The sequence below is a fragment of the Rissa tridactyla genome, chromosome 3 (assembly GCF_028500815.1).
Source record: "Rissa tridactyla isolate bRisTri1 chromosome 3, bRisTri1.patW.cur.20221130, whole genome shotgun sequence".
NCBI classification, from domain to species: Eukaryota; Metazoa; Chordata; class Aves; order Charadriiformes; family Laridae; genus Rissa; species Rissa tridactyla.
In genome coordinates, this window is record NC_071468.1 from 69,996,660 (window position 1) to 70,014,734 (window position 18,075).

General features: G+C 38.1%; 1 protein-coding gene across 19 annotated transcripts in view; it reads left to right on the plus strand.

The window, feature by feature from the left end:
- The first annotated feature begins 209 nt into the window (after positions 1-209).
- TRDN (triadin) overlaps positions 210-18,075 on the plus strand; it is a 236,903-nt gene continuing 219,037 nt past the window's right edge. For 15 of the 19 annotated variants that reach the window (XM_054194833.1, XM_054194835.1, XM_054194836.1 and 12 more), the window contains exon 1: positions 7,405-7,891. In XM_054194833.1, coding sequence (XP_054050808.1) covers positions 7,870-7,891 — 22 coding nt within the window. In that variant the 5' untranslated portion in view covers positions 7,405-7,869. Of the gene's footprint in view, positions 336-7,403; positions 7,892-18,075 lie in introns of those variants that run through there. The other 4 variants (XM_054194845.1, XM_054194850.1, XM_054194837.1 and 1 more) reach the window with 3 other exon arrangements.

An 18,075-nucleotide genomic window follows, 5' to 3' on the forward strand; every position in this document is an offset into this window, starting at 1 on the left:
GACCCACAAAATGATCTCAAGCAGAAACCTTTACGCTGGAGGCCAAGTCCCCCTGATGCAGAAAACAATTTGTGTCCCAGTCTGGATTGTTTTATGGTGGCACAACGGCTCGACGTGCTGCACTGCTGACTCTGGCAGGCGAGCCCCTTCACCCCACAGGGAACACCTGCCAACAGCTCCTTGGCAGCTGCGGTTCGTGCCAGTTGTACCGGAGCTGCACGGTTTCCTCAGGCCCTGGGAATGCAGCCGGGAACTTCCAAAAGTCCCCAATGTCCTTGCCTTGCCTTCCGAGCTCTGGGGACGCAGCTGAGGATCTTCTACACTGTGTCTCCAGGGTAATACTTTTATTTTCATTTAAGCTCTGAATTTGGAAAAAAGAAATGGTTTAACTGTCTCTTTAGGATCATTGTATTCCTCTGCATTTGGTCTATCTCTGTTCTGCTCTTTCAGGGAGAGAGGCAGAGGAGTAAGGAAGACTTAGGAAGTCTTTTCAGTAACTGCTTTGCAAACAAGTATTCTTTATAGTTTGCACTAGGAAGTTGACTTTGGACATATGTTGGAGCTTGGACAGGAATCTAATGTGATTGACAGTGACAAATGGTGACATGCTATTCAAGGAAAATCAGTATATATCTGCTATGATGAGGGGTAAAGATATTAATGCTCAAACTTATTTTTCCTTTTAAAAGACCTGTTATTTTTTAGACATAATTTTTTCAGTGCAGTTACAGCTGTCAGCACTGACAAGGTTGAATTTACTAATTCATATGTTCCGCTTGTGCTCTGTAAAGAGGCTAAATCGCCTAATGATAAAGCTTCCCATTTAGATTTTTAAAAAAATAGTGGCAGTAGTAGTAATAATAACAAAATGGGCTCTTCATCTGCAATTCTGACTTTGATCTGTCCAAGACTGTGGCTAGAATGAGAGAGAAAGAAAAAGGAAATGCAAAGAAAAATTATAGCTACCGTTGAAATGGACATATTTTTTATAAATCTGGTTGCTGTCATGTAATTTCTTTCTTCTAGCTGATAATTGCTGAAATATTTTGCCTGCTTTATATTTTTTCTCCTTTCTTCTGTATCTGTCTCTCTATATATTTGTGACAAATAACAGATGCCAGTTTTTCTTGAATATTTCACATCATAGGTTTGTGTATTGCTGGGTGGGTGACTGACAGAAAGGGTTAATTCCAGCTGCAGACTTTTGTATTTTAGAAGTCAAAGAATGATTTATCCACTGCCAGGAGCTGATATCTATCCCATCTGTGGGAATACATAAGTCAAGCATGTCCCAATGTCCCAGGGCAAACAGGGACCAAGGAGTAACAGAAAAACCTGCTGTTAAAAAAAAAAAACAAAAACAAAACCACAGGAGACACACACAGTCTACAGGACCCCTCTTAGAGATGCAACTGTATTACACACACACGGACATCCGGGAAAAAAAAAGGCCTGCTTAAACTTGCAAGAAAGGACTAGGATGTATAACCTTCTATTGTCTAAGCCTATTTCCACACTATTGTTGCATTTACAAAAAAACAGTGCTTAGCTTGGAGGTGGCTTTGAATTCACTGTGCCTAGATCCTGAGTATCTGCTCTCAGAAAGGCTAGGAAAGAGCCAAAATCCAGATGGGCCTCCTGAGGTTTTGACTGGAGTTACTTATGAGACAAATTCCTTGCTAATGTCACTATGGGAAGTCCAGTCAAAGCTGAATGTCTAAGATGGTACATAATGTAATTTATCAAGCAGAAGAATAAGCCATTAAATAGAAAAGAAGGTGAGATTTCCCCTTAGTTGTGAAAGTCAGACTGAACAGCTAGTTTCGAGTGTCCCCGAAGGGGTTCGCATTAGTGAAGATACTTGCCGGTTGGTTTTACCCCATATTTTTTCCAAAGTACTTGGTACGAGAACATATATTTGTCTGCCTTTTCACATTAGACTTTTGTCGAAATTTGTCTTTCTTTTAATCTGTTTTTGGCAGTGTATTCAACTGTGATCATATCCAAAAAAAAAAAAATGCTGATTTCTATCAAAACTGTTTTTAAGAGTAAGGTGTGAGGACAAACTTGAAATGTATCAGTGGAAATTTGGAGTTGGGTCTGAAATTTGAAGTTCAGGAACAATTTAGTTCTTTTGATACATATATTTGTGTGATATATTTCTGAGTCTTGTTCTTTCAGCACAGAAAGCTCGTTTAAAATAAAATTTTGAAAAAGCAGTCATCTTTTGAAAAAAAGATCTGTTCTCAAGCAAAAATTCGTCAGGATTGAAGTCATCTTGCTTTGAAAGAACATTTTTGACCAGCTAGCATGCCAAGCTCATCAGGATATTAAAACAGTTCTTGATCAGTATTTCTGACAGTGGTAATTCATGTTAGGTCAGAACCAAACCCCATCTCTACGAAACAGTTGGCTACCTGTTATGTTTGGTACACCATCGACCTTGGATGTAGCTTGTCCTGAAGAAAAGGACAATTAAAGTGGACTTTTTGTCTTTGCATCAGTTCCAGATATCCCTTCTTCGCTATCATGGACATTGTGTTATCTGTGAGACAGCTTCTGAGACATTTCCCAGATGTGAAAGTAATGCCACAAGGATGCTAATAAAAAAATACTCATTAAGAATAGCAAGAATAAAGTAGATTAAAGGAAAAGAAAAAGCGTGTAATATGGAACTGCTAAATCTCATCCAATTGCAGTCCACCTTGACACGCTGCAATAGATTCCCTCCCTGATCGTAGCTGATAGTCATACAGTCATACATAGAACAGTTAGAGCAAAGAACACTGAAAAAACTTGCTCTCTTCAACAAGGGGGCTGCTTTAGCCTGGTTTCCCTCCGCTGACTGTCTACTCAGTCAGCTTGCAAGAAGGCCAAGTAGGATATCTCGTAACATTCTCGTTCCCTGGAAGTAGTTTTATAATCAGTGGGCCTTTTTGTATGCTGGAAAATGTTCATTATTCAGTCACGCACCCAGACTGAGGCTACATCAGCAGTTTTGCAGCGTGATGTCTAATTGGGAGTATCGCCCATGGTGAAGAGGAATACTCAGTATCATAGATATTTATTTTGTATCTGCTGAGTTTCTCATGTGTAGCTTTGGAGTAATTTCTTTTTGTGAAACCTAACCTACCAAATGCCCCTTAATGAGCTCGGAGTGCCAAGGTGATGTGACCACCGTGTGCCTGTCATCTGCCCCCAGGCAGAGGCTGATTTGCATTCAGACCAGTCTGCCTACAGAGACAGGGCTTCTTAACTGTCTGTCAGTTGTTCACATTAAATGTAGAACAGATCTACTACAGAGTTCAACTAACATATTAAAGAAGAAATTGTTTAAAGGTACTGTGCATGCAACTCTATTTGAAAAACGATGCAGGCAGATTTATGAGAATGTTTAAACATATACCAAACTTTAACCTAGATCAGATATGACACCTAGGTCTTGTTTAGTTCTGTATTTTGGGTGTACTTTAATATATCCAAAATAAGTCTATACTTTGGTCATGCTGATATCAAAAATGTTGCAACTGTTACCCATGAAATATCAATTACAAATGGAAAACAATTACTTTAGAGTTGTTCAATGGTCTGTAGAAGGTCACAACTACATCTCTGATTGATCAGGACTTCAAGGGCATCAGAATATGAATGTGTGCTCCTATTCATACTGAAAAACATAGGGTTTTACCACTGGGACTGAATGAAAAGCTCATCTATAAGTAACAATATTCCTAAGCACAAATCAAACCAAAAAAAGAGTGGAAATGCCTGTTTCAGTGGAAACCAGCTGATGCCTCAAACAAATACTAGTATTTTTCTTCATATGCACATCAAAGCTCAGTGACAGACATCACTCTAATCCTATATTTGCTTCTGCATCTGTCTTTACAATTCATTGGATTCAATACCATCCACCCTTTCCCTAGCATTACACCTCCATCCTATATTTAGTTCTTATCAGTTGATTACTGGCTGTTTCTGATAACAAGGTACTCCCAGGATTCATCAGATATATTGTAGGTAAGGTTAAGTTTCCTTTCCTTGACCCTGCTGTGCTGCTGAGCCTGCACTGAGATGCAAAGCCCTTTTCTTTTGTTTAGTTTGATTTTGTAGGACTGAACTCTGAGAATTCCTTGGTAATGCGTTAGCAGGCAAGCTCAAATACTGTTCTGCATTTTCTTGTTGACTGAGGGTTTTACTCAATTCCTCAAATGCGTCTTTGTATCAGTATGGAAGTCTCTGCTCTCATTACCTAGTAATTCAATGTGATCTATTGTCTTTCCCTATTCCCTTTTTACTGATATCTTCAAGGCAACCCAGAAATCAACTCATAACGTATTTGTATACTCCTACTTTGATTATATGAACAACACAACTTTTCATATAAAAGCAAGAGTTTGTGTTATATTCTGTCAAATAGTCAACCTCTGACATTTTCCTAAAATAAAGTGTTCCAATAATTGCTTTTCTTTGATTTATGAGTTAGAACTTTCACTGAAATACACGTTATCTGAGATCAAGGCACACGGTTACATGCAGACATCTGTAGCATCATACAGTACTTTCTCCCATCTTCATAAGATTGTTACTTTTTCCCTATCCAGCCAACTACGGAGCAAAGAGAAGCTTCATTTTTCATTTTCTTTAACACAGACTTGTATATCTCAGGCATCTGGTGTGAGGAGGGACACTTACCTTGCTGCTATAACTCCCTCCATCCCCACTGAATGTGAGATCTGATCCCAGGACACTTAATTTAGCATGCAGCCCCTGGGAGTGGGAAGGGAGTATCTGCTGCTAACTTGAACCAACAGCATTTTCACATTGTGCCTGAGACCTGATGAGAAGAAAACAAGGAGAAATTGTGTGTGTCCAGGTTTGGATATCACTTGCAAGAACCAAAGTAACTTTAATTTTTTTTTTCATTTGAAATATGAACAAGGAGAGAGAAAGGACATTTTACAAAAGAAGATTTCCTATCAGGTTAGAAGGCTCCCACCAAAATGCATTCTGGGTCAGGTTCAATATATAAGCTCAGTAAGGGGATTAATGTTTACGTTCTCAGATAAAAAGCTGTATAGCGTTTGTGCTGGCCTTCTGCATAATGTGAATTTCACAAATTAGTGTAGAAGAAACTCCTAAACTTCAGCCAGGTGCTAAAGTTCTGTTTTTAACAAAACTTCTAAGCAGTCCTATAAAATATTGAGAATTTCCCTTGCTTAGACTCATAAAGAAGAAATATGTTATTCTGTATAAAATTCAGGTGGTAATGTTCATTTTTCAAAATACATGTACATGTACAGAAGCAGAACTTGGTTTACCTGAGTTCCCTGTATTTTTGCAAAGGCTGTGATTATCTCCAGTAAATATGACATCCAGCACCCTTAACTTTACCCCGCTTAAAGGGAGCAACTTTGTAACTTCCAATGCAGTTGCCTAGAGCTGTACTTCTTGTAAGATATTTGTGTGTATGACAGCTTTAGACTGCTTCCCAGAATGAATGTTTTGATTCTACAAGGCGTGCAGAGACTACCAAGCAGTTCTCTTTCTGGCCACTGGGCTGATGTTGTGGAAAATTGATTTCCAGCTGGATTCTCTCACTTCCTCTGCTCTTATATTTTGGTTTAGGAATATCAGCCCATGATTGAGGGTGAGCATAAATAGCAGCAAGGAAGTAAGGCATGGGGGCGAGAGGGCAGGTGGTAGGAGCTGAAATGGAAACAGTGAGGGACAATCAACCATAGAGATACAGTTATACAAGCAGATATGCCTGAGTATAGTCCACATTCTCAGGATCTTGCTACATAAAACAAGAACAAAATTCAGACATGAATATTTTACCCAGTTCTCTCTTCTTATGTACCCATACTGAGCCTTTATTATTTTATTTCACTTCAAATGATAATACAAGTGAAAGCAATCCTGACTTTGCAATATTGATTAGTTCTGTGCTTGGCGTAGTCATCTGAGATGATGCCTCTCACATCTCAAGTGAGACAGCAAGTAGCATAGCTGTCAAAATACAGATGACCCAAAATATTTAACTGTTCATGTGAAATGGCACTGCTCCAGCACAAGAGAAAGAAGTAATTAAGAAGGACACGGGCTTTGCCTTAGTGTCACACATCCTAGAACACTTTACTAACCACTGAGCTATTGTAGGCAGCTGTTGATGGGAATGTGATTCCACAGAACATTTCAGTGTTCATGAAAGGGTATTTTTTGAAGGAATAATATTCTGTATAAAATCTTTTCTTCAGGCTTGGTGAGGAGGATCTTCTGAAGGTCAGGGTAAAGGTGCAAACGAAGGGTTAAGAGGATGATCAGAAAAGCACTGACTACTGAGCACCGATTACTCAAAGCTTGTCAGGGCAAAAGATTTGGTCAGTAGAGCTGAAGAAAAAAGGGGATGGAGCACCGATTGTAAGCTTTGGCTAGAAAAGGCTAACATTTTCAGATATGTGGCAGGTTTGAATTGTGTTAGAGTAGAAGGAAGAGAAAAATCCTGGTGGTGACTGTAAGCAGTCCAGTAAGCCTTCACTTCTGCATCTTGTGCACTGGATAAACAGATTCCTTTCCTTATACTTTGCCACAGAGCCAGGTGCTTATATCTCCTGGGGGGAAGATGAGAAGTGCAAATGCCAGCCCATGTAGCGGAGACGAGCTGACTATAGGTTCCCTAGTAAGAACTGTTTAAGATGGTTTCTGATTTCATGTGACTGTGACATTTATGTAGAGGTATGCTGGCTTGAGGGTACTTTTTTGCTAATTTAATTTTCAAGCTCTTGCCCACATACGTCATTCCACAGCTGTGAAACTGCAAGCAATGCAATGAAAAGATTGCTCAGGTTTTAAAATCATTATTCTTATTTAAATTGTTAATATTTTTGCTCCTCTAAATTTGTTTAAAAGTTTATTTTTGATACAGTTTGATAAAACCTGGTTTAAAATCAGAGAATTTTTTGAACTGCTTAATTGTTTCCATAAATCAGACCTAGAAAAAAATCTGATCTGCTTAATATTTTGCATATTACCTTCATGAATTTAGGGTATATCAACTATTACTATTTACGTTTTTAACAGTGTTCTGTAATACTTAGATGAACTTCACAGGTATGTGTTGTAATTGCAGCAAAACAGAAGAGTACCAAAAAAATCCAAACTGAAGAAGACGACTTTCATAGGTTTAAAGTGGTGTCTTAATTGGCTCTGAACTGCCGCTAAGAATCAAAGTGGAGAAAACCACCTAAATTTACCCTCCCCCTTAGTCAGCGGTAAGCTTCATAGGACCCTCCCCAAACCAAATAAGGCCAGGAAGAATGTGCTAAGCACTGAGTGTGCTAAGAATAAAGTTGAGCCGGGATGGATAAGGTTACTTTGAACTCTATATTTCATGTTTCCTGACATACCCTCCAAAGAACTGCAATTATGCTAGCGAGGCTGCAGGAGTGTTAGACAGTTCTTTCCCAGTTCTTTTGCTTTTCGCTGCCTTTCCATGTGCTCCTGTCTTGTTTAGAGCTGGGCCTTTTAACTTTTATTTGTGGTGTGCATGGTTCTTAGGATATTGGAAAAAAACATGCTGAGGATTCACTGTGAGGCATGGCTATTTTTGTTAGAAGCTGATACTTCAGACTGAGCTTTAAGTGTTGCCTCTGGAAGGCCCTAGGTTGCTCTGGGAGGGCAGGAGTCTGCAGAGGAAAGAGAAAGTTCAGAGGGGCGCAAAAGAAGAAGGAACAGAATTAGAAAAAGCAGAGGACCTCCCTCTTCTCATTCTGCAGCTCCTGCAAGAGCCAGCAACCCAGAAGTATTATCTAAGCTGCCACAGTAGATCTTGACCTTTTTAACAGAGTATCTCTTACCATCTTCATCATGGCCGAGATTACAGCAGAAGGTACGGTAACTATTTTCAAATATAATTAACCAAAAATGATATGTACTTTGACAGTGTAATTGAGCCAGCGTGTCAATATGGTTTGTTGCTCTTAGCAAATAATGCTTTCACTCCAGGATCATTTCATTTTGTTTGTTGAATTGCTTTCTACTTTTCTTTCTTTTTTCTTTTTTTCTTTTTTACTCTTATAGCCTGAGTTTCTCCTAGTTACCGAAGCTAGATCTCTGTACACCTCTAAAAATAGCGTTAGAGTCATTTGCAGAACAACACTGCTTAGGCAGCTCCATTAGAGTGATACAAGAAAGGGAACATCTGAATGTCAGGTGGTTCCACCCTCAAGCCTTTGCTCAGGTAAAGCTTTGGTAGTCCCTTATAATTGGAGATTTGCTGGAGTCAGAATAGCTTAGTTTGTGGCCCTGATTTTTCCATAAGGAGCATAGAGTATTTGTGAACTGTGCATGAAGTTACTGAAGGGTAAAGGCTATCAACTCTGCAATCCTTCTTCAGGTAAACTTCTAAAGGAGTCAGTGAAAGTTGTCCTGAAATAAGCGTGCCAGAGCTAGGTCTGCAAGTATGAAAGGCAATTGTATTAACCGATAAATACATATTCTAAAATATGAATATTTCATGTGCTTTAATATTTCCTGACCATTCATATTTAAATAACATTTTAGATGCATAACAATATTTTATCAGCCGCAGTCAGACAGGGGATATATTTAAAACGCAACCTTCTTTAAATTTAATATTGAATATTTTAGATGAATTTCATTCCAATCTTCTTTTTTTCCAGTGTGGATTACTCCACTGTTTATCAGAATTTAATAATGGCACCACAAAAAAAAAGAAAAGCTTTTAAACAGTCTTCTGAAAGTTATTTTTATTCTACTTGTCAAGGTTATGTGGCATTTCAGCGTATGAAAGTTGTACTTTTCATCTTCCATTTTTCATTGTTAATATTTGTAAGAGGATCTGCATTAAGCACTATTAGAGAGAGAGAGCCCATTGTCTTCTAAAGGATTCATGTTAGGACTATGTCAAATTGTACGCTCCTTGCCTGATGTCTGGTTAGCCACAGCAAGGAGACGATGCGCGTATGATTTTTTAATCAGCAGTTGGAGGGATCTGTAATTTGCTTCTGGCAGCAAATACTGTCAAAACAGGTGGTTCAGTCTGACAGCCCTAACCCAAAAGCTAGCGCTAGTTTATTTGCGTATTCTTAAACTAGGTTTGTTGGAAATATTCATTACATTGTAGCTGCTATCAGGGAAAGCTCTGACATTATTTTGTGTTCCAAAGTGCGTGCATTAATAACATCAGTGTCAGAGGAGCATTATGGAAGTACCTCCAAGCAAAAAACCCAAAAGATTAGCAATATTTTTTAGTGCAAAATCAATAGCAAAAATAGAAGATTTTTCAATCAGTCTGCAAGTGACTTTTCAATCATTTATCTTATTAAAGAAAGAAAATAAAACACCCTACAATAAAATAAAAATAAAACAAAGAGTCTGAAAATGGTTTTGTAGTGCTTTTATAGTGTTGCTACAGGTGTTCCTTTGCTGTCATATTCCCTGTCTGCCTTCTGTGTTTTTTCTGTGCAAAGCAATAGACTTCAGGTGATAAGGGGCATCAGCTCCACAGTAACCTGACCTTCAGCATGACAGGTAAATAAGCAATATAATTAGTTTAGTTTAGTTTAGCGTAGTTTAGTTTAGTTTTGTTTTGTTTTGTTTTCTTATATTTGGAATGGAGTTATGTTAATTGGCTGATTTTTAAACTGGAAATTTTACTCATGGCAGAAAATTATGAATTCAGCCCAGGGCTAATGTTTCACAGCAGTTTATTTTCCTCTGGGGCTACTACAGGCACTCATGAAGCAATCTGAAAGTTCAAATCTAAACTTCAGCAGCATATAGTTTGGAGAAATAAAAAAACAATTAAAATACCTCTTGCTTCACACAATTCCTTTTTGATTTTATTTTATTTGATGCTACATACCAGCCCATGATTTGCTGGAGTCTTTGTGGCTTTATTAGGATTAAACTACTTTCTCTTTATGGGACGTATTCTTAACTCTATTTTACACCGTCAGCCACACATCAGCTAGCCTGTCGGGCTCCTGCCTTTTGGGGTACCATGCTGACACGTCAGAGAGCACGGCACAACAGCGATGCAGTGCTTCAACACTGCCATGGCCAGCATGGCTGCTGCTTTAGAGAGATGGTCCAGCCCTGGCAGAGTGGTGCTGTTGGTGCACATCTCAAGGTACCTTTTTCTGACAGCCCCTGCCAATACCATAGTCTATTCAGGGACAGATCCACTGGGCTGATGGGGGGCTCTTTCAGGTCGACATCATGGTAACGACAATGAGAGTAAGTAGCTTAAAAATGTAGCCAGCAAGCAATGATGCTGGCATGTCTATTGCATCTCAAGCCACATGTGCTGCCTATTCATTTCCACAGCTACAGATTATTAGTTGTGGAAATACTGGTGAAGCGTACCCAGTGAAAGACAAAAGGATATCTCTGAAGACAGCAATTTATAAATGTCCTTAGAAAGTTGGCAGGACCTAGGTCTCCTGCTGGTAAATATTTAGGAGAAGATTCCAAAGGATTATCTTCAGCATCCTCATATTACAAGCACAGAAATGTACTATTAAAATATGGAAGTCCTTAAAACGGTATACAAAAAAAAAAATCTCAGTACAGATACTAGGTAGTCTGTCTTTGCAACATTCTCAGGATGGTATATTATTATTATTATTATCATTATCATTATCATTATTTATTACTACTACAATGTTTTGACTCTTATTGAGTACTCTGTAACCATCAGGGACTTTACTGTGATCCACTTAAGAGCTTGCCTAGAAAGCCACGGGTATCTATGCTCCTCTGCTGTGTTCATGAACACGGGGATTGGACTGGACTCAATGGCGGATGTAGTTAGAGCTGCCACCAATGAAACAGGAATACAAAAAGCCTGCCCCCTCTTCTACCAATGTACAGCTTAATCTCTGTGTACACAATAGCTCCAGCAGCCGCCCTATAGTTGGTCTTTTCTAGTCCAATCTACTGCAGGTCACAGTGCAAGGTTGACGGCTGTCCCCTGGCGCTTTATCCTCCCAGGCAGGGAAGAATGAACAGAGACTTAGCTCTGCCTGATGCAATGCACCACAGACTGTACACTGATCTAATCCGGAGAGGTGAGGAGAGGAGAAAGATGAGGTTTCTATGCCAGCTGTTTGTCTGACACAACTTATTTCCCCAGTGGAGCAATAGAGAAGCGGGAGTCAAACAGAAATGTGACAATGAGCCACAATTTGGTCCTTATTTTGCTGCTGAGAGCTGTGCAGCTACACATTTCCTCTGTCTCAGAGCAGGCTGCAAGGAGACAGGCTAGCCCTGGGGCCACACACAGCTTGTTAGTGACAAAATCAAAATTAGCTACTGGATTTCAGTCCTTTTGTCAGGCTATTTGATAACTACGAAAGGTTTTAAGATGTAAAACCTTTTCAAAAGGTGGATTTAACGTGGTTTGTATGCCTGAAGTTTACTATACACGGAACTGATAACGTATGAGAAATAACACACAAGAGCCAGAGGTTAAAATCATAATGACCTCACGAGCGTGATGGCCAGAAGCTATCAGCAGTCTCCAGTTGGCAAAAAGTTTAGCGGAGTCACACTGCGGGCAAGAGGGAGATAGCTACTTCTCATGGTAATTCATGAGTCGCTGCTAGAGGTGCTAGTTGTGCCAACTGCTAAAGGAGCTGAGATGAATAGATTAGATTAGATGATTCATTTTGATGGCCAAAGGCGTGTGAAGTGTTTCCTAGTCTTCAGTCGGACTGCTGTTTATGGGTTGAGTTAGGGGGTTTCTATAGAATTGATCAGCAACAAGTGAATTTGCAAAATGAAAAGGTGTCATCTTTTTCTGGCTTTCAGTGTTGATGAGGAAGCAGATACTATACCTTTTGCATCAGGGTAAGGAAAATACAACAATTTTGGCAACAGTTATTTGAAGGAATCAGTCTGCTCTTGTTCACAAGTACCAGGTAAAGTCAACAGCCTAATTACCCAGAGAGACAAAAACTCAGAAACACCAGGACTGCCTTTAAAAAACTCAGTCTTTGGAGGGAACAGAAGCTCCAAATTCTCACTTAAATTCCACAAAACATGTATTCCCCCATACCTGTGAGCCTGGACACCCCAGGTCGACTTCAGCCTGGGTACTTTCTCATAGCCTGTTGAGGCAAGTAAGTGCAAAGCCGAATTATTTAGTTTAAGTTTTAGGTGTAAGAATTTGTGGGTATTGCTATTCACAGCTGGTACAGTATCTATGCATGTTCAGTTGGTACAGAGAAACTCTAACATATCATCTTAGGTAGACCGTTAGAAAGTCAACTAACTATGGACAGCATCCCTTAACACCTATAAATGAGAGGTTTAAGTTGATGAGCCGTGATGCTAGTTCATGATGGGCTAACTGCGTGTGCAGTTAACCCGTGTTTACTTGTGTGCAAACAGGTGGGCTGTAGGTCTGATCATTTATTCACTTTCTTTAAAAGAACCTTGTGCTCTTAAGTATTTGGAACATATTTTAAGTTTACTTATGTAAAGAGAAATATATTTAAATCCTGGCAGCATTTTCAAGTGTGAAAGGGTTCCTACCCTTGGTAGTGAGGGTGATCAATTCCTACTGATTTCAAAATTAAGTCTGTGCAACTACTTATATTCTCAAAAGTCCCAGTCTACAATGTCAAGTACGTACTCCTTGAAAAAAAATCTACTCTATAAATATTTTGTGTACTTCTACCCATTGTCTACAATGTAAGCACTGAGTAAGAAGTGTATTCATGTTGCTTTTACAGCTCTGCTCTAGAAAGCAGACACTGGTTTAGTTTAAAACATGTTTCATAATGCAGGTCTGGCTTCAGTCCAGGACACACCGAGGACAGAGAAACCAGAGTTGCCCTCTTTGAGGCAAATCGTCTGATTACAGAAATGGAGAAGCTTTCCTTTTCTCCCTGATGCTAATACTGTCTGGTTTCTGCTCTGTTTAAGGAGACTGAACCAGTTGACAGTGCTCATTTTACCAGCTTAAACCATATTTAAAGAAGTAGAAGGTGGATTTCTTTAAATCAAAATGATTGAATGAAAAACCTTTAAATAACCAATTTTAATAATGATGTAAATCAACAAACAAGAAACCTAGATTTCAAAACAGCAATTTTAATCTTTTTTGCATGAGTCTATCATTCTTTTTCCCCAAAAGAATGGAAAAGAGACACTGATTCCTGTTGGCTGATAACTAATATGGTGACTGAATACACTAAATTTGTGCCTTTTACTCTTAGAGAGAAAGATAACCTAAATCTCTATCTATTAAACAATTCTATAGTTCAGGAGCCATTTATTCAGATTCTTAGCCTTTACGTGGGTTTTTTTAATGATAGAGAATGGTAAATGGTGCATTTCTTTTTTACTAGATAATGGTTTCATTTTCACTTGTGATTTCTGTCAAGGTTCATTAGGATGGAAATTGGAATTCAATTAAAATGGTACAAACCCAGCATTTTAAAATTATATATTTGTGTACTGTAATTTTACTGGATATATAGGAAAAGAAATAGAACCTGTTTTGATATGCTAAGGGATTTATTAAACAAATATAATAGTATTTGTAATTTAGTTTCTGGCCATTGCATCCTACGGGAATGTAGAACTGATAGAGATAATTTTCTTTTGTGTAATGTTTGTTCAAAAGTTAGAGGAAGAAAACATATTTTCTTCTTTAAAAAAAAATCCTTATTACTTCTTGACATAGAATAAGATAATAATTGAGTTCAAATAGTAAAATAAATTGAAATCGAAAACATATTCTTTGCTTTGCAAACAGGTTATGCTCTCAAAAAAAAAGTCTAGCTTAATTTGACTCCATCGGCTCAGCCTGTGATTTCTAGCAGCTCGGTGATTTTTTTTACTTTCTTCACAACTACAATGACTTGATCATAGCTATTTGTTTACATAAAAGTGATTTCAATAGATAGTAGTATAAAAGTGTCATCCTTAGCACTGTTTTTCTTAATTTCATATTTAACTTTTAAAAGCATTTAAAGAAAACTTCAGCTTGTGATTCAAAAAACACCAACTATTATATTCCCTGCCTTCCCCCACCACAGCATCATTTGAGTGGGGCTTAAAAAGGACAAGTATTGAAGATTAATAATGAAATGTCTTCAGTAGTTGTAGCTGTATAGGTAGGTGTAAAATAGCAGCGATATTTCTTTCTACAGTGCTTTTGCAATAATTTCAAAGCAATTCAAACGTATGGTCAAATAGAACTTTACAGTTATGGGCTTAATATCCTTACTCCTTTACGTTGCCATATCAGACTGGTAACAGGGAACATGAAGCAGATAAGCTGTAGACTCACTGCATCTACAGACTTAAAGCTGTGGACAACTAGCTATACTTCTTATCCATATTATCCCACTGCCATGTTCTCTTGTCAGCTTTAAACAATTTTATCAGAAATTATGATTATTTCATATTTTAGACTTAGCCCTGTGTCTTTATATAAATCTTGCTTTGGTGCAGTGAGACATGACCATTCAGACTTTAGATCCCCATGTAGGAATGTGTTTAAGCAGTATCTGGTCAAAAGGGACCAGCAAGATTTAGCTTCTAGTTTTATTCCTAATACCTGCCTGCAGCACAGTTGATTTCTGTAAGTAAGTCTATTTTAGGAATTATGAAGCAAGTACATGGCTACCAAATATTTGGCTGATAGTAGAGAGAGCAATGCTAGTAGGTAGCCGCAGAGACACCAGATGACACTGTCAACGCATCTTGTCCTGTCCCACGTTCTGTCCTTTTCTTCATAGCCTCTGATACTCTTTCTGCTCTGTAATAGTTTTCCTTTTCCTCTTTGTCTTCTCCTCCCTCTTCCAAGATCTGATAAGTAATACTGCAGGTAATATGCAGGAGATTAAACTCCATTCCCTTCTCTAAATGTAAAACATAATCAGAAAAACATGGTAAAGCACACATTAAAGAGCTATATTATTCTTCAGACTGATCAGAAAGAGCTGAGATAACAAAACAGATCATGTAATGGGCAGAAGGCGAAACAGAAAACCTGTAGAAGATGATAAGGATTTTGTGTTTTCTCATCCCGAACTCTCTCATATGCTAAAACCTACCTATGTTACAATTTCAGTCAAATCAGTTCATGTCCTCAAAATCATGGTCGGTGCTGGGTTTTGCCCTTAGAAATCAGAATGCAAAACCTGTGGCTTTAAGTCCTGAATAAGCCTCACTTGAGTCCTGTGGCTGATTTGGGCTTTTTTTAGAATCAGTCCTACAGCACAGTGTGAACTTGTCTCTGGCCTAAAAGTTCTGCTTGGTGCCATGCGAAGGCATTTACCATAAGAAAGGAAAATATAAAATTCCAGGCACAGAAAAGCTTTCTCACTGGAGAAGTCTCCTCTTCCTATCTTCAAAGATAGTTTTAAAAAATCCTCTACAAATATGTAATGAGTGAAGACCTGCTACTCCCTGTACATGCTTATGTTCTCACAACTTCAAAAGTATCTCTGTACCTTTGCCTTTGTCAAAGGCACAATGAATCTAAGCCTTTGTAGCCTTCTTTGGTATGTAAATCAACTCAATTTTTTCCTATATTCCATTACGTAGATTTAAGTTGTGGTTCTCTATGCATGTCAGGAAGGCTAAATCTTGTTTCAGTCTTTGCTAGGAGGTTATTCACAATTGACACAATTACCATAAATATAGTTTTCTGGTAACTATTTTACTGTTTTTAGAGACATAATTTAATGCATCTATTGAAATGTTAAGATCCTCATTTTGCTTTCACCTTTTCCTCTTATAACAGGTAGGACCTTCATTTTGGCTTCAGATCTATCTATGTAACTCCTGCTGAAGTCAGCTGAATTGATACATGAGCATATAAGGTGCAGGATACAACTTAACATCCCAAAGAGGCAATATCATACGTATACATCATTCAGTTCTGGCTATGTATGTTTCATAGTTTTATAACACATTTTATTCACAGTTTTATAAACTGTAATCATAACATGAATTTAGTATCATTTCAATTGCTCTTCTTTTTTTAAGGGAAAACTTCAAATCCCCTTATTCCTAGAGATTTTGTTGCATCGTCATTCAGGATAGGATTAAAAAATATGAGCATTTAACAAGCAGATACCCAAAGTTAGACTCACTTGTTTTGGTTTGGTGTGGTGGTTTTCGTTTCATTTTGTTTTGTTTTGTTTTGTTTTGTTTTGTTTTTTACCAGGACTAGTATTTTAACAGTATTTATAGCAAAAGATCCATGATAGAGGTTGAATGTGACCCCTGTCTGCCTGGGACAGACACATGACTAGATGGCTGACAACATCCTATCACTTGGAGCACAACCACTGCATACTCTGCTCTTAATTTGAGTCACAACCTGTAAAGCTAATGAAGATGTTCTTTTGATAGTAGAGAGTAAATTCTGACAACACAAGATTTTCTCCTCCTTCAAAAAAAAAAGGAAGGGCTCAAAAAGCTTTCTTTTCTTTTCTTTTTTTTTCTTTTTTTTTAATATATAAATAAATCTGATAAAGTTACCACTTCAGTAAGATGCATTTCAACTCAGATCTAAATACAAGCATTTTTGTTCACAGCAAGAGTAGCCCTGTTATCAGACGCCCAAGCAGAATTAATCCACGTGATACACATTTATCCTAAAATACATCTCTTGTTCTAAACATTGTAATTTTCTATTGGTTACATAAAAGCCATCTGAAGCGCTCCGGAGAATGTAATGCTCTATTCTCCAGTTAGTAAACCAAATGAAGTGATGAATTTCCGGATCAGTAATAGCCAAAATTCTTCTTTCCCAACCTTCTCTCTCTCTTCCTTCCCCTTCCAAACCCAAGTGCTGTTGGGCCCTCTGCCCAGAGACACACCTCCGTTACTCCCTGCATTCAGCACAAGTGACGAATCCATAGATTCTGTAATACAACTTTATTATATTTTGCCTGCAAGTTCCTATCAAACCAGAGGTTTCCAGTGATTTTTTGTTGTTTTCTTTTAGTGATTTATATAAAGGTCATGTAAGAAGGATCACAGGGGAAACTTCATTAGGTGGCTGTTATTCTGGAAAGAAGGAAATTTAGTAACTTCGGAAATTATGGAGAAAACAGCTGCAAATATGTGAGCATGCAATTTCAGGAAAGCCTTTTTGCTTTGCAAGGTTAGCTACTAATATTGATGAGGTTACAGCACACACTTAAAATTAAAACTAAATGTGAATTAAATATGCATATGCAGATATTAGCGTATCGGGGGCGGGGGGGGCAATGTGCAATTTTGCCTGAGTTAATGAATTAAGATAATTTCAACTATACAGGCAAAGCAATGATGAGGGCCAGGTTTTTGTCTTAAAAACTAATTAGCAGGAAGTTTCTTTTAAGAATATATTTGCCGTTGTTTCATTTGTTGCCCAGTGTAGGCTAATGCATTTCACACTGTGCAGTGCTAAAGGCAGTATCACAGAAGAGATACAAATGACTAGATTCGTTTTACATGGCTGCCACCCTCTTTTCAGCGTGTCATGCTAAACATAGAAAACCAGAAATAATGCCGCATCTGCAGAGGCTGACAGAACTATAAGGTGGCATTGGATCTATTTTTATTTATTTCTTTATTTATTGTGGTAGTGCCTAGAAGTCAGGACTGCATTGAACTAACCACTTAATGTGTCAAGAAAGAGTCTCTACACTAGAAACTTACGGTAACTTTAACTTGTAGAGATTGTTTGATTTCCTTAATGTTTTAGAGAATAAAGTCCTCTTGGTAATAATGTTAAGCTTTAATGTTCTAGTAAAGTAAATATTAAACTGTACAACTCTCCAAAAGTTAATGCTGAAATTCTTGAGAAAATTTTTAGTGCTTACCTCTTCCATTTTGGTATATAAATCATGCGTTACATTTTCTGCTTGCTGACTGTTTTTTTTATATGAATAACCCAAAGAAGAATAAAAGAGACTACTCCACTCTACACTCTGCCGGAGATGACCAGATCTGGTGGGCTTCAGGACCTCCAAGCTTCCTCAGTGCCCCGCGCCCGAGCCGTTTGCAGTGGGACGCCTCTCCTCCAAGTGCTAG